At 42.2% G+C, this 27862-nt stretch overlaps 1 protein-coding gene across 1 annotated transcript in view; it reads right to left on the bottom strand.

Annotated features, from left to right (window-relative positions):
• INPP5A (inositol polyphosphate-5-phosphatase A) overlaps positions 1–27862 on the bottom strand; it is a 176247-nt gene that overhangs the window by 14006 nt on the left and 134379 nt on the right. Inside the window, exons 10-12 of the mRNA XM_083866547.1 lie at positions 14644–14739; positions 14237–14311; positions 3316–3389 (exon numbers count right to left, since the gene is read on the bottom strand). Of these exons, the coding sequence (XP_083722673.1) occupies positions 3316–3389; positions 14237–14311; positions 14644–14739 (245 nt within the window). The remainder of the gene's footprint in view (positions 1–3315; positions 3390–14236; positions 14312–14643; positions 14740–27862) is intronic.

The following is a 27862-nucleotide window of genomic DNA, read 5'->3' as shown; positions in this document are numbered from 1 at the left end:
CAGAATAATGAACCAGTGCTAGAGAGAATTCCAAAGGAGGAACACTCTGCTGAGAGTAAATGAGATTCAACCTGTCTCCTGCTCAGAGGCATCAAAAGCTAAGACACTCCCAGTGCAGAGGGTCTGCTTGAGACAAATATCACACAGAGGGTATCTAAGACACAAACATATGTCCAACCAGTAAATTACATGACAGCCTAATTCAACAACAAACAAGAATAGGTCACTTTAAGAGAATGATTAATACATGAGATTGCTGTGCATGCAGCCTTATCTGAGAGCAAACCTTGTATGTGGGTGTGAACTCTTGCTAAAGTCAGCTCCTATCTTCGCTATACAACAGCTACAAGAATAATTATAATAATTAATGGAGAGCAGTGATAAAGGTAACAATTGCCCACCTGTATATTGACAGACCACAATGTCTTTACTGCTTTTTTTCACACCTCCTGCCTTTTGCAGTGATTGTTGAGTACCATGAAGCCCTTTGCAGCCTCACACTGGGCTGTTTGCTCATGGCCAGACCGTTCAGCCTGTGAGTGACAGAGCTTACGGAGTTTAAAATTCTGAATCGTATTTAGTCTCCAGTGGCTTGGGTTGCTAAGGGCTACACTAGATCACAGAGGGTAACAAGATTAAAACATGAATATTCACTATATAAAATAAAAGACTTCAAAATATAGGAATATAGGAGCGGGTGAATAATGTCTTTTTCTGTAGGAAAGATTTTTTACAGGCTGCTTAACACAGCAGACCTGCCACATAGCCTGTGGTTTCCTGTTAAACTGTGGCTCTCCCCCCAGGCTGGCTTCACCTTTGGCATATCCCAGCAGGACAGAGGAAAAGTTTGCAAGGGAAGGGTGGGCTCTGGACAGGGCCAGAGGAACGCCTGACCCAGGCTGCCCTCCTGCCACTGGCCTGCAGGCTCCAAGGACCCTGGACAGAATGTGCTGGGAGGCCCTGTGGACTCAGCATCAGCAGATCTGGCTCCAGAGCAGGTGGATAAGGCTCTTTTCCCTGGAAGTTCATTCACTGCATCCCTGGCATGCTCCTTTGGACACAGCCATACAGGGTGGTGAGCTGGTATGGTTTAGGCATATACCTTAAAGAATTAAAAGGAACTCAAGAATTGGAGAGGAGTTTAGAAAATGCTTTAGGGCTGCGGAACAGAGAGTAGAAAACTGACAGGCCTGCAGATGCTGTCAGTGCTATAAAATCACAGAATGAAGGAATGGTCTGGGTTGGAGGAACCCTTGAGCTCAGTCAAGGCTTTGTTCTAGATGGTTCAATGGGGTGACTTGAGCACCCCTCCCTCTGCTCCACACCAGGATGGTCACCCACGGCAGGAGGAAGAATTCACAGCAGATCAAGCAGACATTTGGTCTTAAATGACAGTGTTGCACTGGGGAAGAACAATAGATTAGTTTTGAGTTCCCTAAGTATGCCTGCAGAGACACTTTTTTTAGATGTGGCTGTAGGAGAGCTCAGAAATGGCTCTCCAATCCTTCCCACATTCAAAGTTAACTAAAAAAGTCCTGAAGCTAATGTGCAGTAACACAGACTCTGTCAAGACCCTGTGGAAACTTCTTTGCATATGCAGGGACATTAATTTGCTGTGCTGCCTTAATATCATTCCATTCACAGATTCAAGTTCAATTTGTGACTATAAATCTCATGGAAATATTATATAAGTAATCATTTATACTTACCAAAAATATGTATGATTAAAAATAGTAATGTATTTCTGTTAAAAATACATTACTGAGCCTGTGGCTGTGCAAGGACCACTGTATGGGCAACAAGATGTCCTTGCCTCATGATAGAAAACAAGGAGGGATGGGTGAAAAAAGCATCCTAATGTAAAGCCAGTCTGCTCTTTATATATACATGCCATCTTTCAGTATATAATTTTTTTACCACTTATTACTATTATCTAGTTGTTAAGAAGGAAACAGAATGAGTGGAACTAAACCACACAGAGACTACTCACACCTAATTTCTGATCTCTGCTTGAGGGGAGCATGACACTAAAAAGCTCTTACAGAGTGGTCTGAAGAAGCTGAAAACTATTTATGGAACAATGTATTTTTGGCAAGCCTTGCTCTGGCTGAAAGCACTACTGTTGGAGAAATTAAGTAGAAGAGTATGTATGGTATAAAAATTGTATCACTTCCCTTCACCTTCGTCTACCCTGACCAGATACATGAGGAGTGAGACACACACAGGGATGTGCCCACCCTGCTGGTCTACTGTTATCATACTCAATCAATAAGGACAATTTAGAGTGGTGGTAACTCTGTGCACACTTCCAGTGTCCCAGGGGATCAATACAAATCAGTATCGCAGCTGGCTGGTGAGGAGTAATGAGATTATGATCACAAAAGGCAAGCTTCCCAAATTTTTTTATTAGTGTATGCCAAAACATCATACTTTTCTATCTGTCCATGAAGCATAAAATAGCACTATTTAAACATATTACATCTATTAACAAAAAAAGTATATAAAAAGCATAGTTTTATCTGCCTTTTTTCTACTATTTTTGATCATTTTCTTTGTGAATGCAGCATTTCTTTCCCTTGAAAGCAACTGTGAGATTTGACTTCCTTACTCTTGGAGAGGTACCATACCTGTATAAAATGGCACCAAATCTTCCACAGATCTCTCCTGAATAGGACTGCCATTTGCAAAAAGCTTGGGTTTGTATGATAGCAGTATTTGTCCATTCATGGCTAAAACATCTCAGGGATACCTCTGACTAAAATCGTGCACATGTATTAAGCCAATTTATTTTAACAGCCTTAAGTAGTTACATGATGTTTACTGAAACTGAAAAAGCAGGATCTAAGTTCCTGCCCTTTTTCCTGATACCCCTGTCCTGGATTTCCCTGAGTGATGGCAGTAGGCTCTACACCCCCACCTGACTGCACTCCTGCTGAGTGCCACTGTTCGCAGTCATCAAACAGCTTGAGGCAAAGACTGTTTTTATGGTTGCAATAATGTGATTTAACAGGTGGTCTGGGCCTAGTGCTTAAAAGCCCTTCCAAATCTCTGAGCACACAGTCTTGCCAGCCTTATCCTGTTTTAAGAGCAGCTATAAAAGACAGGATCAGCGGGACCTGAATGATGAGCTACAGAGCACTACTGGCATGTGGTTTATTAGTGATGGAGAGGATGTGGGGAGAATAAACAATCATGAAAGGAACAGAGATCATGATAATTTCTGTAATAAATATAGGAACTTTCACATTTTACCAACAGTGCAAGTAACAATAATGTTGTAGCTAGTTAAATAAATGGATTATATATGAATCTTACCTGGGAGGAAATGAGATGTCCAGTTCATACAATCTGTCTTTAAAGACTGACAGCTCTCTGTCAAATTCTAAAAGCTATAAAAGATAGAAATAAATGCATTCACTCTTTAATGTTGAACTGCAGCAATTTAAAAATACTACATTATATAAAAGGAAATAAAAGACATAGCTTGAGGTATAGCCCTCACAGAATAGTTTTTATAACACAGTGCAAAACCGTCTGGACTATTTTGATACATAAACAGTGCCTTGAGAAAAGTGTTGAAAGCATTCATTTTCCTCAGTGGAAGTCATAGCACTGGCTCTTCACAGCACTGAGCTCTAAGTGCACTTATACCACAAGAAGGCTACATTTTTTTGAAATTTCATTAGCAGAGATAAACCAGAGTAGCATTAAAAAAACCCCAGCAAACTGATAGGCTAACCAGCCCATGAGGATGTCAGTGAAATACATATTACTCTGTATTATCTTTAGTGCAGATAAGCAGGTACAACAATCACAAGGATGTGCAGATCACTCTTCCCAAGCAAAGCTGAGTGGAGTTCCTGTACATCCATTCTGGATGGTGCACGGCAAATAGCAGACAGAGGGATATGTGACAGCAGGTAAAGGGTGTTCCCAGGCAGCAGCCAAGACAGAGCACCAGAAGCAGGTGTTTAACAGAGATGTTCATAAGTCTAGATTTATTGTCCTGTATAAATATTAATCCCAGCCACTTTTGTTTCCCTCTGTACCTCTACAGAGAGGATAAATATCCACAGTCCTTGTTCATAAACACAAACCCACTCACAACAACTTGGTGATAACTGTCCCCATTAAATCTGTAACTGTTCTGATGGACACAAATGATCTTACTGCAGAAGCTGTCAGGGGTGCAGCCCGATGTCCAGAGAGCTGCAGGCCATAGACAAAAGCTCATCATGCACACGGTGCTGGCCCTGGCTCTGAGGGCCACTCGCTGTTCTGACGAGCGTCCCGGCACCGTCCCGCGCCACGGCCGTGTTTGCCCACCGTTCATTAATCATGTCCCATCTCACAGCTGTGCTGATACCATTGTATGAATGGCAGAGGTTCCCAAAGAAATTAGATCGTGTCCCCCTTTCCCCTCTGTCACCTCATAAATCATTCCTGAAATGTGCAATTAGCAGCTACTTGTACACATTAATTATCTGTGTGAAAAGCAGCTACCTGAACCACCTGCACTGCTGATTAGCTCCCTCTCCATGGCTCACCCAGCTCTCTCCAGCCTCTCTTGCCACGCTGCCATATGTAGGTACCTTTAGATGAAGGTGCCAGGTGATGGGCAGCTTTCCCTCCTTTAGTTCATTCAACACCAAACTCTGTCACAGTGTTCTGGAAAAGATTCTGCAATATCAACAACTGTGACAATTTGTTCTTGTTTTAGCATCTGTTTGAAAGCCTGAGAATTCAGTATGTTTGGATAAATATTTTGAAATATCTGTGTGGAAGCTTAGTATGTACCTAACAATATACTCAATCCTAAAAGTGTTGGGCTGGTCTAACTGAAGCAATCTCAACATACTTGAAGAATAAATGGATGTTTCCATCACCATGAATGTTTCCAGACTGTGATTCTGTATTTCAGTAAGCAGAACAGATTGGCAGCCACAATACATACACAGTGGCTATGAAAACAAATGTTACCATCCCTTTCCTGCTCCATGTGTCTCCACCATAAAGGTATCAACCGCCCTACTTGAGTCTGGGATAGGAAAACAAGTTGCCATCCCCATTAAAACTATTAATTGAAATGTATGTTTATACATGTTTCCTACTGCTCCAAGTAAACAGCTCAGAGTAGGGAAGGGGAGGTGTCAGGAGAAAGGCTGTTTCTGAAGTGTTAAACTGCGAGGACTGAATGAAAGAACAATGCTCCACAGAACACAATGGTATAAATTACTCATGGGCATCCCAAGGGTTGGCAAAGTTCAACCGATGCATTGTCTTCTCACACCAATTCACATTTTCAAAATTTTATACATTCAGATTGTTCTTGCTATGATGATATCTGCAAACTCAGTGAGGCCTGGGGTTTAGAGGATTAAGCATTTGGATGGGCATTATTATCCACAGAAGTTTCTGTTGTGTTTGTTTGCTGCAGTTGTGTATGTAATGTGTGTGCTATGCAGATGAGCTGCTGACACTGGTGACAGATAACAGAAACAACACAGCATTGTGTACTGCGCTGTCAGTTTCCCAAGTTTCCCCAGGTAAAGGGACAGCTTCAACCTGAAGCCAAAGCCGAATTAGGTGCCTAGAAGGATTTAGGGAATGCTCATGGTGAAGAATTCACCCTGCCATGTAAAACTGCCAAATATTTTTACTGGATTATTTGCAAAAGCTTTACTTCCTGCTATATATTAAATAATTATGCACCTAAAAAAAATATTTTTCCTAGTTATTGACTGTATTACAGTATCTGTAACCTTCTGCCCAAACACGTCCACCAAGTGTGCAGACAGACACCTGCTGGCTCTTGTGAGGGCAAGGACAGGTTATCTGTGTGCTCAGGGCTGAGCAGCGGGAACCCCCCCCCCCACCTCTCTGTGTTTATCTGGCAGCACTGCAGGCAGTGAGGAGAGGAACAGAGAGATGATGAAAACCTGAACTGTGCATTTTGAGAAAACTGCAGTTATTCTTTTCAGCAGAAGTGCATGTTTTAACTATTATTTTTTGGTGTGAATGCAAAATGAGAATTTTGCATTCTCATTTAAGCCTGTAATCTCAAAATGCAAGATTTTTGACGCAAACACAAGGTGTTCATTAGATCTTGTCACAAACAAGTAAAAAAGTCATTTGCCCTGAAATTAACTTCAGTAAGAGAAGGCACAGAGCGTGACACAGGTATCAGTCAATTCTATCTGCTTTAGGACAGGTACACAGGTGCCTGGAGCAACCTGGCATGACAGAAAATGAATGAAAATTAACATGGGCAAGATGATACTGAGAAGCAGTCAGAATTTCACAGGGTAATGTCTTCACTTTTAAAGCATCTAACATTGTGCTTAAAAACCCCACCTGGAACATACTCCTTTCATGGCAATTTCACCAGAAACTGCTCACTCATTTTTTTACTGTACACCAATCAGCACCGTGAATAATGTCATGAGTGGAACAGGAAACATGAGTATGTCTGTCACTCTAAATGCCTTTAAAATGCTAAAAAAATTAAGTTCAAACGCTAAAAATCAATATATTGTTCTATTTAATTTACTCATAATAAGATCATCCTTGAGAACCAAATCTTTAAGGTGTTACATGACATGATGTGGTAACTTGAGCAATTACAGAGAGATTTTAAAATGCTGTGACTGGCAGATTGTTCCAGAATTATATGTCATAGGCAGTTTTCAGAAGACTTTTTTTTCTCTAAACTCAGTTTCACCAATGTATTTACACCTACATAGGAGTGAAGATGATGCAGGGTCTATGTTTTATCTGCTCCAACACCGAGCTGATGATACTGCATCAAGATGTTTGCTCTGCAATGTCCAACAGTAATGTTTGATGAACACCTGAAGCATTCAGGACTGATGGCTGTGTCAGCTGCAGTGCCCATCACCTCCTAAGGGAATTACCAAAACTGCTGGTTTTTAAGGTACTGTGTATTCTGTAAATCCTGGTGAAGGGAGTCTCACTTTTTGCTTTTTCTTGGCAGTGCTGTAACATGCATTTATGTGCCAGGGTGGAGGAGAAAGCAATGCACAAAATTCTAATTTCTACATTATGCAGCTTGACAGTAATCAAAGGGTTGTAAGAGAGTTTAGGCAGTTGCAGAAACTGAAGTTCTGCTTGCTTCAATTTAAAGCAATGAGGCACTGGAAAAAGGTCAGCATCTATTGGGTACACCGCAATAGGCCACCTTGGCTAAAATCATACACGTATGAACCCCTTCAAACAGGGCAACTTAATTCAGTCATTGGAGTAGAACAATGGCAATTACTCATCAAGACCTACAGACCAAAGTCAGAGCACTGGTAGATCAGGAGGTGATATTAGCAGCATTTATCAAATCCATCTGCAGGGCCCACAAGAGAATTCACAGCTGTGAAAGGGAAATGAAGTTTCAGACCAAAAAGAGATGAGCATAAAGAACTGACCTCAGAGAATTAAAACATGTGGGCCCTGGTCACCGTAACCTCCTTTGCCAGTCTTGTGGAGAACATGTTTTATTCCAAGAGACTTTAGACAGACAGTAATTTTATCCGTCTTTCCAGTCACAGCAGATTATTTAGAAACTGATTCAGCAGTCTACTGACTTCAGGTAAAGGCCTGTGGAAATGCTGATCCCTCCCACTTATCCATGAAAATGCCGTACACAACTCTGCCTGATTTTAGAGCTACTTCTTTCTCTAACAAAGACTGTGTAAAATTATCTATTACTATATACTTTGAATATTAATATTTTTTCTCTCATTGCCAGTCTTTAAAATCATGTTTCACAGAAAAAAACCCAAATCACTGAATATAAACGTACCAGTTATGCTGCTTTTCTACAATATTATATTTCTGCACATATCTCTATATATTATGGATGGCAGCGTTGTCAAACCACGAACACCCACATAAATGTGGATCTATGGCACCACAGAGAAATGGCACCAACGAGATGCTTCTCAGCATTAGGGGGCTGAGGCACAGCATTGCACAGCCGGCAGCACTGAGGGCTGACAGCAGGGGTATGGATAAGCTGTCAGCCAAGCACCCTGCTGACAGTTCCAAGGGCTCAGCCACTTCTCTGTTCTGCAACATACAGCAGAGAATCCAGATCTTACCCTGTGAGACTTTTGTTACTTGAAAAAAATGACAACAAAAATCAGAACCTGTTGTACTACTTAGGAAATTAGCTCTCAATGAGAAGACTGAAGTATATGCAAAGGATAACTAGTTAAAAAGCCAAAAGCACTGACACAGATTAAGCCTGGGCTTCCACTTGTGCAGCAGCAGTGACCTTTCTGCTGACCACAGAAGCTCCTTCCACACCCCAAGGGCTCCTTGCCCAGATCCTGCCCTGCAGCAGTGAATTGCACCCATCCCTGAGCTGTGCCAGCAGAGCCTGGAGCACCTGAGAGGCACCAGAGAGCAACAGCCCCCCTCAGCTGTGCTGAGCCCAGCTCCCCCAGCAGGGATCTGCTCTCCAGTGCATCAGCCTGCTGGGAGGGCAGGGGGGCCCACACAGCCTGTGCCCTGTGACCACCAGCTGGTCACAGCTGAACACACGTTTTCCACCTTCTGATGGGAAAAATGGATTCTGCTGCTCACTCTCCTGGGATTCCAGTGCTTACCTCAAATTAAAGGAAAATTGACTCTGGAAAAATGCTTTCATGCAAATTGATGTTTTCACAACTTTGCTGGGACAGACACTAAACATTATTGTAATAATTTATACACTGTGCACAACAGCTTGTGACAAAGTTCCTTCAAAATGTCAGGAATGACTGGATGCTATCTTTAAAACCAAAAGACTTTAATTAGGTGGGGAGCAGGGCAGGGCAGGGCTCCTGTAAGGGGTGATGGTGAGATCCATAAACTTGGGGACTGGAATGCAGGTGCAAATATTGCCTCCCTAGATAGTCTCTTCCATGTCACACAGGTTAAAAAGTGCCAAAGCACGTTAGATCATACTACAGGCTGGATTACAGAGTGCAAATACAGATGCTGAACCTACTCTTTGGGCTAGACTTAAATAAGAACCAATGCCTAAAAAAAGAAATATATCACAGTACACCTGAATTATCCTTACACTGTACAGCAGCTGCATAGAACAGGATGGGGGAAAAGGTCATGAAATAATATTTGTAACTTTGTGCTATGGACAAATTTTACACCAGAATAATTCATCTATTTGAAGCTTGCAGTAAACAGCTAACCCAACACATCTGGATTTACTTATTGGTACAATCTGGATTTACATTTATGTTTTGCTAGTGAGAACAAATTATTGCTAATATTTCCTACCTCTGTAATTTCTCATTTTGCAGTTTATCCTGCCATATCAACTAATCGCTAATTTAAGCAAATGCAATTCTAAACACAGGACTGCTGCTTCTGAATAAAGACACAGAGCATGAAGCCATTATCCTATTAATACTTCATGAAAATCAGGCATCTCAGAAGACTATCTTAAATAAAAGAAGCAGTTTCAGAATAGGCAGGATTTCCTTCTGACCAGTCTGAAGTAGCAATGGTCCTAAGCAATCAATTTCCTTTCCCTACCCTAATTTGCCCTTATACATCATATTCAAGATTTTATCTGGACAGGGGCTGGTTGGCTCAGTGGATAAACCTCTGCCTTTTCACCTCTGGGATCATGGTTCAAGTCATACCCTGATGAAATGCACTTGATCGTCCTAATCTAGTTCCTAGTGGACAGTATTCCCATTATCTTTAAAAGGGTCAGAGCCAAGGCCATTGGGAAGAGTGCATTGTGCTATATCTTGTCTGTTGATTAATACATTTTCAGTGACGCCAGATCCTTAATCTTCATAGGCATACATATTCTCACAAAAATCTTAATAGAGGTCCCTTGTGGACGGTATCTTTTTGCTGAATTTGTGTATCATTTCAGGATTTCTTGGGAATACACCTTTCCCCAATAAATTGCTTAAAATTTAGAAGTATGTTTGTCTGAACTGTTTGCAATAACATCTCCAAGTTAACTAGAATGATTATGGATCACTTTAAATCACTACTTCTCAGAGGGAAAACAAGATCTTGAACTCAATCTGTTCTTACAACACATTATAATTTTCTTCTCGTACCATATCAGTTGAGGCTGAACACACACAGAAAAAAGGGGATTTATTCTGTGAAGGGAAACTGAGTCAGAACGTACTCTCCATAAGAGCTCACTGTTTGTCCTCTGCACCAAGAGAGCTGCTGCACAAATGAAGTAAGAAATAGAACCACTTCCATTCCATGAAAATCCAGGCTGGGAATCACTGGGCTTTTCAGCCTAACGTTCTTGGATCTGGTTTGGAATGAATGCTGGTACACCAGCAGTGCCCTTGGAAGCCTCTGGTGATCCTGGAGCTGGGGGCAGCAGCGTCCTTGGGCTAATCCTTTTGCCCCTGAGCAGCCCAGCTCAGGGATGGACATGGGCTCTGTGTTTCTGTGGGGGCTGGGGCAGCAGGACCCATGACCAGCAGGACCCACGACCAGCAGGGCAAGCACAGTTTCACTATCAGTCACCAGCTTTCACAAAGATCAACAGAAAAAAAAGAGATCATGATTTTAGCAGGAATATCATCAGGTTTCACTCTTAAGACAATTAATTCACTGATCACTTTTATTACACAGTTGTGGTCAAAATCCTAAGGACAGTGCATTAGCTTCTACCTGGATTGATTCTTTAATACAGATCATAGGAAAGATAGGAATGTAGGTACCATCCCTCATTTCTAATTGCGGTTAAAGATTATAAAATGATTCCTGATGATTAAATCATTCCTCTGCAGTCATTACAGGTTTTTACATTCTTACTATATATTTATTTAATTCACTACTGAAGGAATACAATTTAGATTGTGTTTCTTTGGCACAAGTCAATAACCTGATTATATTTTTTCATTACATAATATTATATTTTTTCATTACATAATTACCCTTGGCTTGCTTTTCTTTTGATTGTTTTGAAATTAACAGGGAATTCCTTCTAAAAAAAAAAAAACAAACACAAACACTTCTAGCCTGATCTATCACAAGCAATTAAAGAATCTGCAAATACCTGGTAAAAGTGTATGTTTATTCAAAAGTCCCCACCCCTCTCCTGGAAGCACTGGCATACTGATTTTTATCACTTAAGGGCTGGAAATCCAAAGGTACAACCGTGTTTCATGTGAGTGACATGCTGGTGAGCCAGTGTGAGCTCAGCAGTGTGGGCAGCACTGCAGAGCCCGTCAGGAAATCCATGCAGGGGCCCAGGGCACTCTCTGCTCCTGCTGGGCAGGAGAGGAGCAGGACCACAGAGGGATGATGGGGCATGGTGGTGTCTCCCAGTCAAGGACTGCTGCCTCTGGGAAGGCGTGAGAGGCCTCCTTTGTGCTTTTCCACCACTCATGGGCAGGCTCCCAGAGCAGGATGACACCATGGAACCAATCAGCAGAGTCTGGCTGTATCCGACCATCCGGGTCAGAAATGCTGAGCTTTTGCTAATTGAACAGAAACAATTGACACTGGGACCTGTCTGCTGCCAGGGTGGAACTCTGCAGGCTGCACCTCCTCCTGTGCACCTCTCCCAGTGCTCCTCTGCAACAGCCTCCCCACATACCCACACAGGACAGCTCTGGGTGCTGATAGACTCCCTGGTCTGTCTGATGGACCACAACTCTGACGTACAATTCAGAATATAGGAATTAAATAATAAACCAGTTTTGCATTATTGCAACAGCTGTTTTCAAATACGCTTTATGTTTTTTCCTATCACACAGAACTGGGTAAATCTGGGCGTTCCTTTCTGAAATACAATGATACAGAACAGTCATTGCACTCTGAGGTAATCAATATAGGTAATTGCTAAGCTAACTTTGGAATACAGATAAGTCTGAATAAGCTACAGATTAGTTTCGAAAAATTAGACCCGACAGATTACAGTATGCATTTCAAACTGAATTTCTGTTAAACAGGTGATTTGTATCTATATCAGATTTTTCATCAAAAATAATCATTTTTATAAATATATGTTAAGATTCTTTTTGTTGATTACAACGTAAAAAGGAAGGAATAACTGTGTACGGACAATGATAAAGTAGCCTGTTGATAATAAATATTTGTCAGGTCGTGTCACATCCATACACATTCCAATGTTACTGAAGAGACACGGCACTGATAAAAAAATACCCTCTGAAAAATCAATGGATTTTGAGCTAAAGCAGTTGCTAAACACACAGAAAACATCTTTATCCAACAGCCCCAGTGCTGTGAAAATTCCCAAGCCTTGCATTGGTACAGCTAAGGAAAATTTAATCTTCCCAAATACTCATCAGGGCACTCCATCCTGCAGACCTGACAGCCCCACTTATAATTAATTATACAATTTCGATGGGAATATCGACTACACAAAGCTATAAATCATAGAAAAAGTCAATAGGCATGGACATATTCAATCATGTCCCGACCAATGATTACTACTCTTAAAATACAATAATTATTTTCAGGAGCCAGCTTGAATTAAATTTCTGTCAGGCTGGTACAAGACCGGCGGTTGATGAAGGATGCGATGGATTTTTTGGGTTGAATTCGGCACAGAGACATTTATCGTTTTAGATAGGTAGTTTGTTTTTAGTGATCATGGTGCTGCGTGTTTAACTAGACCATGAAGATTAGATTATCTCCAATGGCTCATTATATCGTTTATCTCTTTCTTCCATGTTTGATCTGGAAGATTTCCCACTTCTTGATGCATGAAAGAAATGACTACTGATTTTGAAATGGAATGTGTTTAAGTGGGATTCTGCCTGTACCTTCACACCCCACAGCCCTGTATGCAAATTGAGCAGCAGCCACCCAAAATATCACTAGGACATAGCAAACAAGCACCAAGAACAGCTTTACACAGCTTCAGGAATGCGCTGGGGAAAACCACAAATGACAAATACTTGAGTTGTTCTAAAAAAATCCTGGAAAAGTTAGTATAATAATACACATAGCAGAAATATCTGAGACAGGAATGCAATTAATATGGAAAAAGGAATTGGGAGGAGACTTATTGCTTTGAATTAAATGTCGCCAAAAACTGAAAAACATCAGTGAAAGAAACATTAGGTATTTCCCTAGGATGTAAATTTAAACCAAACAACCCCAAAGTGATCTGACAGTAAATGCATTTGAAGGTATGTTGCCCACAGAGGCACCTGAGCACACAGGCCATAAGAGCCACACTGTGGGACAGCAGCAAGGACTAGAAGGGGAATGAGTTCTTCACCCCTCATGGGTCTTACTCATCAAACTCTTCTGACCTCAACAAATGACTGAAATCTCAGATTCTCACATGGAATCAATCTCCCAGGTGAAGCCAACTTAAAATCAGAGAGGGTACCAAGGCTTCAGTCCTAGAGCCCTGCAGACAGCCCTCCAACAGCCTGGCTCTCTGTGAGTAGTGAGAGAGTGAGCTGCAGGCAGGAAAGAAGAGGAGAGAGGTGGAGAGCCATGGATCCTGTGCACAAAGCAGCCATGTGCCCTGTGAGCAGGCGCCCTGCATGACTGGTACACACTGCAGCTAAACTGGGAGGTGGGGATGAGGGCCCTCTGTGTATTCCCTTGTATACATAACTCCTAGGAACTCTGGATGAAATGGAGAAAGCAGCAACACAGCTTTTCCAAAATGAAGTGGCTACTATTTGAAATAAAATCACATTAAAGGAAATACAATGCTTATGACAAATCAGAGTGTTAGTGTCCCCGGTCTGCTTAATCCTCTTGGGAAGCCCTGTATGCTTGTCCCAACAGTGACAGTCTGCTGCAGAGCTTGAGATTGCTACTCTACTTACTCTTTTGTTTTTAGGATATTTTTGTACACTTAGAAGAGCCGGGTATTTTTAGAAGGGCTTTGCATTTAAGGGCTTTTCTTAAGTTACTGCATAATGCACAATGAGGAGCTAGGAAGAAAAACAGGATGCTTGAAGAAATGCAGACTAGAGGACAGACAAGAAAAGTGAATAGTTGTGTACATTTAATTTACAATATTTTTCTATAAAAAAGAAGGTGAACATGCCAAAGAATCTGTATGCAATATAACTGGCTAACTGATGAGGAAATCTGGAGCAGTTATTGTGTTGGCTGAATTATCTCTTCTCATTCTGCAGACAGGAGGGCTGATAAGGATAAAGGGCTCGTTAGAGAAATGCAATTTGTATGTGAGTTCCCAACTTACTCCTTTGAAAGGGTTTAGCAATGAACTTACCGCAGTGCCATTGTTGTCTCTAAATACATCTTGATTAAAATAGTCAAAGAGCTTCTTTTCTAATTGCAGCATAACCTAAATAAAAAAATAGGGAGAAAGGTCAGCAAAGCTCTTGGACTCAAGGATTCAACACCCAGCTGCTGGCAGTGACCCTTTCAGAGATACACAGCCCTTTAAAACCACACATTTCCACATGCCCGAAGTCCCTTGTCAGCTTGCCCATTTGCTTGGCTGGCAATCACTTAAATAGATCCAATTAACTGAGCATTAGGTGTGACAATCTATATCCTCCCCTCCCTTTACATTATCAGTTTGGAACAACTATATTCATGCTTTGTAGAAAAGAAAGTGAACATTCAACACTGTTTCTATTTACACAGGGGTGCCAAGGGCATTAAGTTGTTTACCTTTCGGTCATTATCAGATTCACGAAATATTAGCTTGACTACTTCATTTGTGTCAGCTGCCCGGATGGTCTGCATTGTGGCCTTTGCACATAGTGTCTAAGAAAAACATAAGGGGAGAAAGGGAAACAAGCTTATATGCAGGAGAAGACCAGATTTAACTGAACATTATCAATAGATGTATCTTCAATGCCTCCCATTAAATATAATTTGCCGTAGGTCAAAATACAAAGCATTGCTAATTTGAGTCACTTCCATTCATGATGGACTTGAAACAATAAACTGAATTACCCTTTGGAGAGAAACAGGCAATATTAAGAAAATATCAATCAGGAAAGGCAAATAGTCATTCAGCTTGTACCATGTAGACAGGTTCTTTCACAGGTGTCACTACTTGCAAATATCCTCCAAAACACTGCTTACAGGTAATGACCAGGTTTTGTGCACTTTTAAGAGTTGGTAACTACATTGACACTACAGTTCCGTGAGTTAACCCTTGTTTGCAAAAACATCTGCCCTGTAAATTCATGCTACAAGTACACTTCGCAAGTCCAAGAAATGCTTACACAGTCTGACAGCAATTTTCACAGTTTACTTTGCATAGCAAATTCCCTCTTTTAAATAAGAGATATCACATCTCTAGGTATTCTGAGGACTGAATGCCTAAAACATATTATGAACCAACATTTTATCAGGCACAGAGGGATGAATTTCCATGCAAGTATTGGGCCTTCATCCATTGGCCACTGGCCTGGCTGGGACCCAGTTCCACAGGTAGTGGGGAATAACATGAAATGGTATGCTCAAAGGGCTGGCTGCACGCCATGGCAGCAGGTGAAAATCTAGAGCTTTTAGCAAAGCAGTTAGCGAGGCTTTAAGTATATCAAGTGCTTTGAAATGCAGGGATCTCCATCTGAACTGGGCTGGGCACATTTCACTAAGTGCTCTGCAGCCTCCCTGCCTGGGCAAGGCTGCTGGATGTGGTGCCCCTCTGCCTGGCTGCTGGGAACCACAAGGAAAAATTTAGAAAGCAGAATTGAGGAAATTGTTCAAACTGGGCATTGTTCAAAGACACAGATGTGTCTCCACACCTGGGAGGGACCTCAGCATCCATGGCTGCTGCTGAGGCACGCACTGCTGACAGGATCTGTGCACAGCCCTGGATATGGATACTGGCAAAGACCATCCTTCTGAATAAAACCTGATTTTGCCAGGGGTTCTTAAGAAAAGTGTTTTCTGTTAAAGAAAATAACTGAGTCAAGGAGAGGCAAAGAGGTGGCTTCCCTGCTGTGCTCACCCCATTCCTTTTCACAATAACCAGACAAAAGGTTTTCATTTTGCATATTAATTTGTAAGATAAATATGTTCCGTGGTATAGACTCTCACATCCTATTACATGCTCCTATCTCTCAGACACAGAAATCCTTATATTTGGATTCATTACTAGAGGTGCAGTGTCTACCAGACACAACACCATGAACTACAGATCACTTCTCCTTTCCCCATTCTCACCTTCTCCTGAAGACAGAAATACATGCCAAACATGTATTTAAACAAAAATCCATCTACTTCCAAATACTTTATATCTCAGCTGAGAATCCCAGTGCCCGAATGGGAACAATCTGTCAATGGACATTTTGTTCTCATTTTATAAAAATCTGATCCTTGATAAAGGCCCTCGCCTATTGGCACAGCACAAACAAAAATCACTGAGTTGAGCGCCTTTATCTTTAACAAGTAACTTGAATGGGATTTGGTAAAACCCCACAAATTGCTATTTTTCTTACAAGTTTGTGAATGAAACAGGTGTTGATTCCTCATCTCACTGATCAAATTATATCCACTTCTGACAAACTTTTCCTGACTAATTCCTCCCTCCCCAAAAGCAGTGCCATGTCCATCTGCCTCTGGGTTTACCCTAAAACACTTGGCATACCTGTGGCACCAGAACAACTGCAGGTGTCTGTGCAACCACAGTTTCACTGACAGAAGGAGCACTGGCCCCACAGGCACAGGCAAGGGCTGCTCTGCGAGAACTTCATCCTCTCTGCAGGACTTTAAGGTGTTTTTTTGAAGGCTTGGGAGAAGAGCGGGAACATGGTGGTTAAAGGCCCCCCTGCCTGGCAGGAGGAGCAGCATGCTGGACCAGTGTGAGAGCTGCACCTCCAGGACCTCTTACTTTTCAGCACAGACCTCCTACCTGTTCCCTCGCACCCAAGGCAGTGGGACGATCCCTTTGTCTGCTCAGACACGCAGTGGCCGTTTTGCCATCTGTGTCCATACGGAACCAGTGAGGTAATCCAGCAGCGAGCCATTCCCAACCTCACTCCCTCCACGCGGGTGATTGAAATTCAGAGCACAGATCAGATAATCGGGTCAAGCCCAAAAAAAGAGGCTTTGGGCTCATGTGTCACAAATCAGTCTGGTCCCTTCAAACAGCACACCAGATTAGAACAAGCATCCGAACAAACCAGAGCGGAAAACCCGCAGCTCTCTAAAGCTGGTTTCTAAAGCCCTAACAAATCGCTCCATCTTTCACTCATTTAAACTTTCCAAATGAGGGTCAATACGGTCCCCGAGCATCCAAATGCTAATGCGCTTAAGTGCGCTTAAGCAGCTTTCCAGAGTGAATGGGCCAAAGAAGGGCTCGAAAAGACACGGCAGAGTTACTGTCACTGTCAAAAAGTCATTGTAGCCACCCCCAGAGTGGTTGCAATTCAACAAATTCATGATTTCTGTCTCTTAAAGGCATCTGCTTGAGAACATTTTTTTCCCTGAGCTGCTTTATCTCACAACGTCAGGCCGGCTCCAAAAGAAAAACCCCGCGATCGACTCTTGAGAACCGATACAGAGAAAGGACCCACATACCTTATTGCTTTCAAATTTCACACACACAAAAAGTTACCTTATTCACAGACAAAAGTGATTGGGCAAAGGTTCATTTCTTATACAAGCTGGAGGCACTCCTTTTTTCCTCCTCCTTTCAATTTCTGCACAGTCGTAGTCACCCAAGCAGAAAACTTTCGGGACCATGTGCCTTTTTAGGCAAGCCTGCTTATGAAGGGATTTTTTGTTGCTAGCAAAGAAAATCAAAATGCTATGAAAACTCACTGTTCCTTGCTGGGTATTCCCTCAAAGGTACATTTCTACAAGGGCAGAAGAGGGGAAACCAGATATCAAAACTCTACACAAGGTTTTTTTTTAAAAAAAAACAACATTTTTTTTTCCTTTGGAAACAGGATTTGGTTAAAAAGCTTGCAGGAGAGCTGCATTCAGAGCGGAGAGGGAGCTCAGTAGCCAGCCTTTCCCTAGCAAACACAGCCCTATCTCATTCCTGTTTTCCCATACTCTACACAGGTAGGTGCTTTGTAGCACTTTTGAAACAACCCTTTGTGATAATTATGTGTATTGAATTGTAAAACATAGTAACAACTTTCCTGACAACGGCCTTGGAATGTAATAACAACATCCTGTTACACAAAGCTAGGAGGCAATGTTTTTTATATTTACAAGAGACAAATCTGGAACTTCTTCTAAACTTGGCAATTCTCAGAATTACGCTGTTGATTTACAGCATAATAGACCTTCAAAACACATCTGCTCCCCCATATACACCACACATCAAGGTGGTTAAGGCTGCATTTCTGCATACATAGGGACACAGGCATTAAAACAATTGTTATACACATAAAACACACAACAGTCTATAACACACACTTTATATGGTGTTTATATGGGAACACTGTGAACAGCTGTGGGCTGCACTGCTGCTTCCTGCTTGGCTGAAAGCTGCAGCTGATTTTTCATTGATTCCACACTCCTTTAGACTCTGGGTCCACCTCCTGATGTGTGAGCTATTACATGCTTATAAGTCCCTCAATAATTGTTGGGGGCTGGGAGGGAACCCCCCCCCAAACGTGGTATTCAAGCACCTACAGACTCATCCTGTCCTATTGCATCTGTCCACTGATGCTAAAGATGTGTACTATTGATCTTTATTATTTCAATACTCTTCTTAGGACTTATTATTACTTTGAATCCTTCTTAAAACAGAGAAGAGAAAATAGAATATACACATTGCTTCTTTTCAATTAAGAAAGTTTAGCAATAGTTGCCACTGGAATTTGCACTAAGCTGTACAGATGTGCTCATGGCTGTGACTGCTAGGAGAGAAGTGCAGAGTCTGAAGACTCCTAACAGGAGCCGCCAAGTGAAATAAGGTCCTGAGCAAATGAGCAATCAAATCAACTAAATTTAAGATTTTAATTTTTTTTCCAGTTATATGCTCTGTGGATTCTGGAAGGGCAGAAAAGACAGGCATATATGTATCACCTAATTATGAAAGTGAAATACTTCTGAAATGCTGCTCAAGACCCAAAATCAATCTGACTCTTATAAAATTAGAATAATCATTGTTTAAAATTATTATTATTATCTGGATGCAAATTGTATTTGAACTAAACAGCGAAGTAAAAAATTCGCTACTTTGGGAATAACAGGAACATCTGTCTTGGTTGGGCTCCTCCTTACCTGTGAGGAGATGACAGGATTTCCTGGATATTGGGAATACAACAGCAACAAATTCCCCAAGTCACATGACATCAGAGAAATAAAATTTGCAAGTGAGAAAAACAAAATTACATGTAACTTTCTGAGTCACTGAGAGTTGTGCATTTAGGTACAGGACAAGTAACACTGTGCTTTTTAAACTCTACCTTGTCATTGAAATGGAGGCTTATTATAGCACATTTTTCACAGCCACAGAGGTTTTTGGCTTCAGAGCTGCTGCAAAAATCAAGACCATCCCAGGGCTCAATCTGCAGGGTACAGCAACCAAACTCTATCTGAGAGGACATACACTTCTATTGAAAAAATTTTCCTTTAGACTATATATTACCTTGTGTTAACTTAAACTGTGTGCAAATAGCAATAATATCCCAGAACAGCTACTATGCTTTCCAGCAGCAGGAATTGAACTCAGCAGTGACATAAGTGTTAGCTGAATAAAGAACAAACACTAACAAGTATTAATGAGAATCCACTTCAAGTCCCAATAAAATTACTTTTTCTTTGGATGTTCCCAGAGGAGTCAGCACACACCGAGGGGAGGCAATGGTGCAGGAGCCGAGTGGCACCAGAGTGAGACCCCTGCCCTGCTCAAGTGCCCTGTGTACAGCCCCTCTTCTGAGGGCACACCACTGCCACTGACATGTCCCTGCTGCCTGTACCCATGTCAGGACTAATTTAACCTCACAGACAGTTTAAAGAAGCACCAATCCCACCTCTGGGAGAGCCTAGCCCAGGAGCTGCCTGGAACCTATGGGAGCAGCCCCCCTACTGGACTGTGGCACAGGGATATTCCGGGATATTTAAAAATGCTTCTTTGGGTGGTGTCTGTGACCAAAAAGTCTCAGCACCAAAACACTATCCTTATGCTCCCATTGTCCCAAAGATCTCCTGCCTTACTAGAACAGATGATCCCTGCTGGACACAGCTTGCCTTCTTTTGGTGGCAATTTCACAGCAGCACTAGGTTAATTGTGAGATGCATTTTCTTGTCCAGAAACTGAGATAATTCATGACACAGTGTGTCACCAGGCAATGCCAAACTATTCCCGTTTACCCTTCAGGCACTGTGCTGAGTGGCCTGAGAGTCCCAGGGACAGCACAGCGTACCCTGCTCTGGCACTGCCCAAAGCCCCACCCAGCCCATACAGAGTCATCCCTGGCAGTGCTGGCTGTGGTTCCTCAGTGTTTGCTCAGGAGGCAGAGGGCCAGGCTGACCACAGTACGCTGCTGCAGACCCTGGTCTGGGCAGGGATGGGCACAGGAGGGGTCAGCTCACAGCTGGAACAGCTGGCCCAGAGTGGCAGCTCAGCACCATGTGCTGGTGGCACAGCCTGCCCTTCTCCAGGTCTGGAAGGAGTCCTGAGCTCCCTGACTGTGTCCTCTGGCCTTAGAAGCTTTGCTCTGTGCCAACAGCTGGTAGCAATGATGGCTCTCTTTGTAATTCTCTTCTTCAGAAAAGAATCTGAATTAATTCCAAAAGGCCTCTGCCTCTCATATTCTCCAAGATTACAGATGAGGCTAGAACTCCTTTTCCATATTCTCCTGCATGCTGATTACCTTTTATTTTCTCTCTCTCTGTCTCTTTGGTCAGGTTGTACATCTTTTTGTATTCTCTCATTTTGTTTTCCTGACTATGATCTCAAGCCTGAGTTCAGCAAAGCATCTACAAAGTGATTCACAAACAATTTACCTGAAGCTGTCTGGCACCTGTGTAAACTGTGCAGGGTCTCTGCCAACAAAGGTAAAGGGCTCCCTTGCTCACTTTTTAAGGCCTCAGTTTAAATTCACTTGCTGACATCAGACATCAAAAATACACATTCAGGACTTTGATCAGATCCAGATAAACCCACAGCACTGCAAGGTCTAGAACTTGGAAGCAATCTGCCAGAAAAATCCCTTCCCTTGTCTTGTCCATTCTTCTAAATAATTTTGCATTACTACCTGACGTCAAGTAGTCCTGAGGGAGTATTCAAAGATAAATATTTGCTTTTTCATAATTACAGAACCTGGGACAGTCCAACTGTTCCTAAGGAAATTCTCTGCATAAATGCAATATATATGTCTTGTCCCATACGGTGTGATCCTCTTCAGATCTATTCAGATGTTCTGTTACTTATCTTCCATTATTTTTTATGCTTTGGCCATGCAGTAATGCCAGCTTGAGAAATTCCTTGTTGGAAACCTTCAAAACATTTACTCTCTTCCACTTCAGCTAACCAAGCAGAGGACTGGGTATATTGTTTCTGTTCAGCAAAGACTTTGATGAAGCACATAGAATCTGTGATGTAAATCTGTTTCTGTAGAGAAACATAAAATCCCCTGCTCTCTTGAATTCAGGAGGAATGGAATAAGAGGCAGCTTCTCTCCTTATAGCTAAGCTTGCTTTTATCTAACTTGCAGACTAAGAACCTCTATTTCTTTTCTATTTGCTTTTTCTAAAAGCAAAACAGCCTGTGAGCCCCATCTGCTCCCGTGTGCCTTGCAATTGCCTTTGTTTTGGGTGGTAACACTTGCCTGTGTTTGCACTGATGGTGTTTGTGTTTCTGCTGCCTCCAAACTTCATGGTTTCTTACAGCCGTAAAAAATGAAACGTGGGAGCAATAACCCCAAGTAGAAAAACTTCAGGCCAACACTTAAGAAAATTATTTGGTGCTTCTTGACTTACTTGCAGCACTGGACTGTGCAGTCACTGAGTTTGTCAGCTTCACTCTCCTGAGGCATTGCAGGGAGCTCACACCTGACACAGCACAGCACGGCCTGGCCAGCCGCGACTGCTGCCGAGTGCTCCACGCTCCCTCCTGACCTCGGAGCCAACAGCAAGCCCAGAAACACTCCCAAGCAGCACTGCCTAACGGAGTAAATTCAGGAGTTTGCCCTTTAAAATAATGGGGAGGTTTTTACAAGATCAATGGTGTGACACAGCTCAAGTTCAAGGCTTAACCTTTGGAGAGTGTGACCCTTTGGCTCCCACATAGTAGACTCTCAGCAGCAGGTATAATTGGGAGCTGACTTTTAAAACATGTTGTGTTGGGCAATTCTGAAATTAAATGATGTATGTACCTAAAATCTAGATGTCCTGAGGCAGGCATTGAATACTTTTTAATATAGAATTAGAAATAATAAATTTCTATTTATTTCTAGAAATAATAAATTTCTTTTTTCTTCTTCCTATTATGCACAAGAGCAAAACAAATCTTAGTCCCTTAACAAAGATGGGAATTGAGATGTGGAACAGGTAAGTGACTTGCATGAGGCACAAGTGTGTTGTGCTGCCAGCAGCTCAGGCCTGGACTCTTGCTAAGCCTAAGCACAAGGGTGGGATGGATGGTTGCCCTCCTGGATGGACACGTGCCCCCCAGAATGGCTGAATGTCCTCCAGCTCATACAGTGGTCATGAGCATGTACAGCAAAGTGGAAGAGATGTCCATGTTCTTCCACTGTTTTCTCTCTTTGGAAAAAAAAATCTTCTCCAAGTTAACTTTACTTTTTAAGGAAACAAATGTAACAGGAAAATAATTTTCAGGTCACTGCTTCTGGTTTCCAGACCTGAACAAGTCAGGAATGCAAAATTCACTGTGTTGATAACTGAAACATGCTGCATGGTGTTATGGTGAGACTAAAACTTTGCTGACCAGGTGATGTCTGCGTGATGCAGCCTGTGAATCACTTCTTTACTGTATTTTTTCCCTGTTGTTTTGTTTGTCCAGCCTCTTTGACTCGACTCCTTTTTTATCCTGCCATATCTCCTTCATTTCTCATTGATGTATTCCCTGTTTGGTTCACCATCATTTGCTGCTTTACTCACTTCTGAAATAGAATGTAAGTCCAGCAGCCTGAAAGTTCAAATAATCCTTTACAGCTAGTTATGTTCAAACAGCTCTGAGAGCCATGAGGTGGGATTGCTGAACTGGCCCTGTCCCAGCCATTTGGTGGTGCAGGTGCCAAGCACCTGGCTGCTGCAGCACCCTGGCCACAGCTGAGCTGCTGGGCTGTCCCCAGGCACAATGCCCACCAGCAGGCTGATGCTTCTTCAACAAGACCCTGGCCATCATGGAGTTCACCTGTTTCCAGGAACCCATATTCACACATTAAAATAAATATTTTTGGATCAAATGAATGAAGGATATCTTTCTAAAATACTGTGCAAGGTGGGTACCCAACGTTTGCTATATTCTTCTTGATGAATGCTAAGATGGACTGACAGACCAATATGTGTACATAGCCCACACCAAATAAAAACTGGCATCACATAAAAACAGCTGTGGGGTAAAACAGGCAGCGTGAAGAGAGGAAACAGAGTGGCATGTCCTCTGTACTACCTCTATTCACCACCCTGGTGATGCAGCTCTGAGTTCCTTCTGCTGTGGTGTGTGTTGGTGTGAGAGCCAAGTGTTGAGCAGTACAGCAATGTTCAGGACCCCCAGGACAGGGTCTCCACTGACAGGTTCAAGGCTTGGGACCAGCAGTCCTTGGCCAACTAGGGGCACAACTGATCAGAGAACAACTTGGAGGAACAGCAACGCCGCAGCACTGGCTGGAAATTCAAAGGGATTTAACCTCACAAAGCATGCTGAACCCTGGCTCATTTGACCTCACCACCGAGTGAGGACAGAAAGCTCTGCAAGAAATGAGGCAGCCAGGGTCCTCCTGCTTGTAACAACCAAAGATCGCTCCAGGGGGGATGGGACCTGACTGGCCCAAACAACCAGAAAGTCCATTCTCCAGAGCTTCTGAAACAGAGATGAAATTCTTTTCGTTAAGCAAACCAAGATTCAAATACGTGAGACACAAGAGTACAGAACTGTTAATGCAGCATCATTTTAGAGCTCGCAGCTGGGGCTGGCTTGCCAAGTGCTATTCTTTCCGCTGTATCTTTAAGTGCTGTTAAATTCATTTGTCACTTGATGGAAAGCCAACAGGCTACAAATCTCCCAAGCCCCTCTGGCGCTGAATAGTGACAGGAGGATTCTGTTCTGCCATCAGAAAACATTTGTGCGCAGCTCTGTCCGCAGTCATACACGCTACTTTAACTCATCTGCCTCCCCATTCTCCCCGGCCTGGGAGGACAAATTGCTCACTGTGGCTCCCTTTCAGAGGCAGCACAGCGCGCAAAGAATCATGACTGAGCAGAAACACAAGGAACAGGCACATAAAAATTCATCACTTTGGCCTCCTGACCTCTTGCCACTGGATTTGGCAAACCCCATCTCAAAAAGTAGCACCAAGGGAGAGCTAAGCAGAGCGGCTGAGTGAAATTACTGACAAAAAATATCCTGGACACAGGAAAACCCCACCAGATGCTTCATTGTCTTTGCAGAGAAGTGGTGCTGAAAAAGGGGGTGATCTACCACATGGCATATTGGGTGGAATAAGTAGTGCCATTGTTTCAGGGCAGCTCTGTCACTTTACTGACCGCAATACAAAGAGGTGTAAAGCAAGATTTAATCCTGACTTTTTAGTCAACAGATTAAAACCAATCATGCCAGATGTCCACAAGACTGTTTAACATACAGAAAGCTTTTTCATACTCTACAAAAAAGTAGAAGTTGTAATAACTTCTTTATTTCCTCTAGAGAGGCCTTTTTCACTCACTTTTAGTCAGAAAAAAGGGAGATGTTGTAATAGATTTTAAGATGTGCTATTAATTTTTACTCTAGCCTTTGTTCTTTTCCCTTCTGAGACAAAGCTAAACAAAGTAAATTCTTTAACCCATCCAAAATTAGATAGGTATCCTAAAGAAAACTGCTGGTATAGGAAAGTTGTGATTTTAAAAAGAATTTATACCCATTAAGACCAGCAATGGATGCTATCAGCAGTGTTTAAGTTCTTCAAGTAATACTTGAAGTGGTGAAAGACATGAAAACACAGTGGTCAGTGTGCTGAGAAAGCAACGGATCATCCTTTTCCCCTCCAACCTGGAATTGTGCTGGTGGGACTTCCTGCCCAGATGTGTCCTCACAGCTGCTCTGAGGATGTGTGTGCTCTGCTGCCCACCTGAACAGGAACACACAGACAGGGCTGGGGGCTGGCAGGACTCTCAGGGGAGCCCTGGCCACACAGGAACCTCTCAGGACCCTGGCCTGGCACCCAGAGGGGCAGGTCCCCCTGTGCCACCGGACATGTGCCAGCAGGGGATGTCACCTCCACAGCCACTCCTGCCACGGGACCCAGAACCCTGGCAAAGCCACTGCAAGCTAAAATAGGAGTGCTAATAAGTGAAAAATATTCAGTTATTAGAGTGGTCTTCTTTAAACTCACCTACACAACTGTTACACACTTTGCAGTGTTGCTGCTTTCTTCTATTTCCATTTATGAACAAATTAATATACAAAAGTACTGCCATAAAGGATATAAATTCAACAATAACCAAAGCACATTTAGTAATTTTTTTCTACTATATTAGCAAAACAGAAAAAAAGTATGCATATTAGTGCTCCCCTGCTGAATTTCCATAGCCAAAAACGCTGCTAAATTCAGCTCAGAACATATATTTAGTTTGTCATATTAAATTGCAAATAATTTATGCATTTAAGAAAAAATAATTACTTCTCTTTGGAAAAAAAAAAGCTATTGAAAAAATAATCTCCTTAAAATTCCAGTATTGGGCCAATTTATATCACATATATCATTTAGTAATTCAGAAGCCATATGGCAGTAAGATAACACCTTGCTTGGCATCCCTTATCTATCAGTTGCCTTGGAAAAAATACAACTTACATATTTCATTTGTTTTCTCATCATGTGCTTTAAAAAAACCCTCATTACAAGCTTCAATAATAACCATCTTAGTGAATCCCTGATCTAACCAGTACTGTTAAACCATTTTCTTCATTTCACACCTGGTAGAGACCTAAGAGAAGAGTTAAAATCATAAACCAAACACTCTAGTAAGGCACTGACACTCGGCTAGGGACAGGCACAACTCTTTCCTGGCTGCTTAGTCATTTAAGAGAAGCACCTGTAAGACACCTGCAAGCTCTTCCTGCTGTGTTTCTGCAGGAGGGGAAGAGGCTCAGCTGTGTGTGACTGTGGCTCTTCTGCCCTCCTGCCACCACATGAACCACTCTGCATTTTCCCAAACCAGGGTGCCACTTCTGGAACTCATGTCAGACAGAAGAGTTTTGGCTGACCGTGGTTTGCAGCATTATAAAGCAGGATAGCACCCTGCCTCCTTACTGGAAAAGGGGTTTCATTAGGGTAATTAAGATGCACTATTTGTCTTTCTGTCACCATCATCATCCTCACTATACTCCTTGCAGGTCTTGTATCATACAAGCTAATGATTCTGTACTGGAAATTCTGGACAGGCAGAAACCTCCAGTACTGCTTCTCATTTCCCCAGCACACTCTGATGGCTGAAAAGGTGTAACAAACATACTGGCTTTAAATCTTCTGGCCTCTCACTGTCATACTAAATGGACATGGCAGGCATCACAGTGAAGATGATGGTATTTTCTTTGTAACAAAGTCCAACTAGAGACTCTCAAGCTACCTAACAGGAAAAAGTCAACCAAGTGTAAATCTGACTAAGAGATTTCTGCCAGTTAAACACTTACTTCATTACTACTTACTCCACCCTGGAATTTGCATTATTTTAAAATTACAATTCTACTCTCTATTTCTGAATTTCTTCAGGCAAGTCTTGTGGGTGGCCCTCAAGATACATTTTACCAATTTTTCATGCCCATCCCTCGAAATGTGACCCTGCTCCTGTGCTTTTATCTCTCTGACAACTTCACACAGGAAAACATGCAGCCCCTCTGATAGCATGAAATCGGAAACAATAGCCTCTGGAAACAAAGGGGAGGAGGGAGGCAGGGTACAGTCCAGGTCCTGGCTGATTTTAGGCACAAACAGATGTTCATAGGACCCAATACCCTGGGCAAGCTGAAAGGGAAAGCTTGTAAAAGAAATGGACCTTAAAAACAATGTATTCAAGAGCTTTAAAATAAAGGCAAAGGGAAAGCAATATGGCTTTCACTGATAAATCTCAGCTAAGAAAACCAAAGTGGCACCATGAATTTCAATGATGCATTTTTCTTTCTCAATGAACTCTACAGCTCATTTTGAAATCTACAAATTGCTTAAATCTCAACTTAGTTTACAACTCTCCCATAGCCATTAAAAGGTTACAATACAGGCATTTCTATTTCTTGTAACTAATCACCAGAGCTGGAAACACCCAGCAAAGCCCTGAAATATAGGCTAATGCCATTATTTTAAAAGCTGCTTACAGCTCAACAAAGAGGAATATGCTGAAAGAATCTTGATTGGAAAAAATCTTAGACTAGCTGTTGGAACAAATTATGTTCAATCTTCTGTTCTTTTCATGTGCACTATTTCAGACTCAAAAAGCCCCATGGAAAGAATCCCTAAAGCGCTGTCCTGAATTGGACTTGGGTTCTGTTTCACAAAAGCCAAAACGCAGCATTTACAAACGAAACAAAGTGTGGAATCATTCCTCTGACTGAAGTTTCTGCTTTTGTGATTAAAACTCTCTTCCTCTCTCTTGAAGAGCCTGCCATCCAAAAGGCCCTGTGCCATGCTCCAATGCACAAAATACATGTATTCATTACAGGAGAAAAAAACCCTGAAAAATTTGGCACAAAGGCGGGTGCATAGCTTAAGTCCTGTTTAGGGTAGCCCTCACTTGA

This window comes from Zosterops lateralis (assembly GCF_965231275.1).
Source record: "Zosterops lateralis genome assembly, chromosome: 8".
Taxonomy (NCBI): domain Eukaryota; kingdom Metazoa; phylum Chordata; class Aves; order Passeriformes; family Zosteropidae; genus Zosterops; species Zosterops lateralis.
This window is presented reverse-complemented; position numbering and strand designations above follow the sequence as displayed.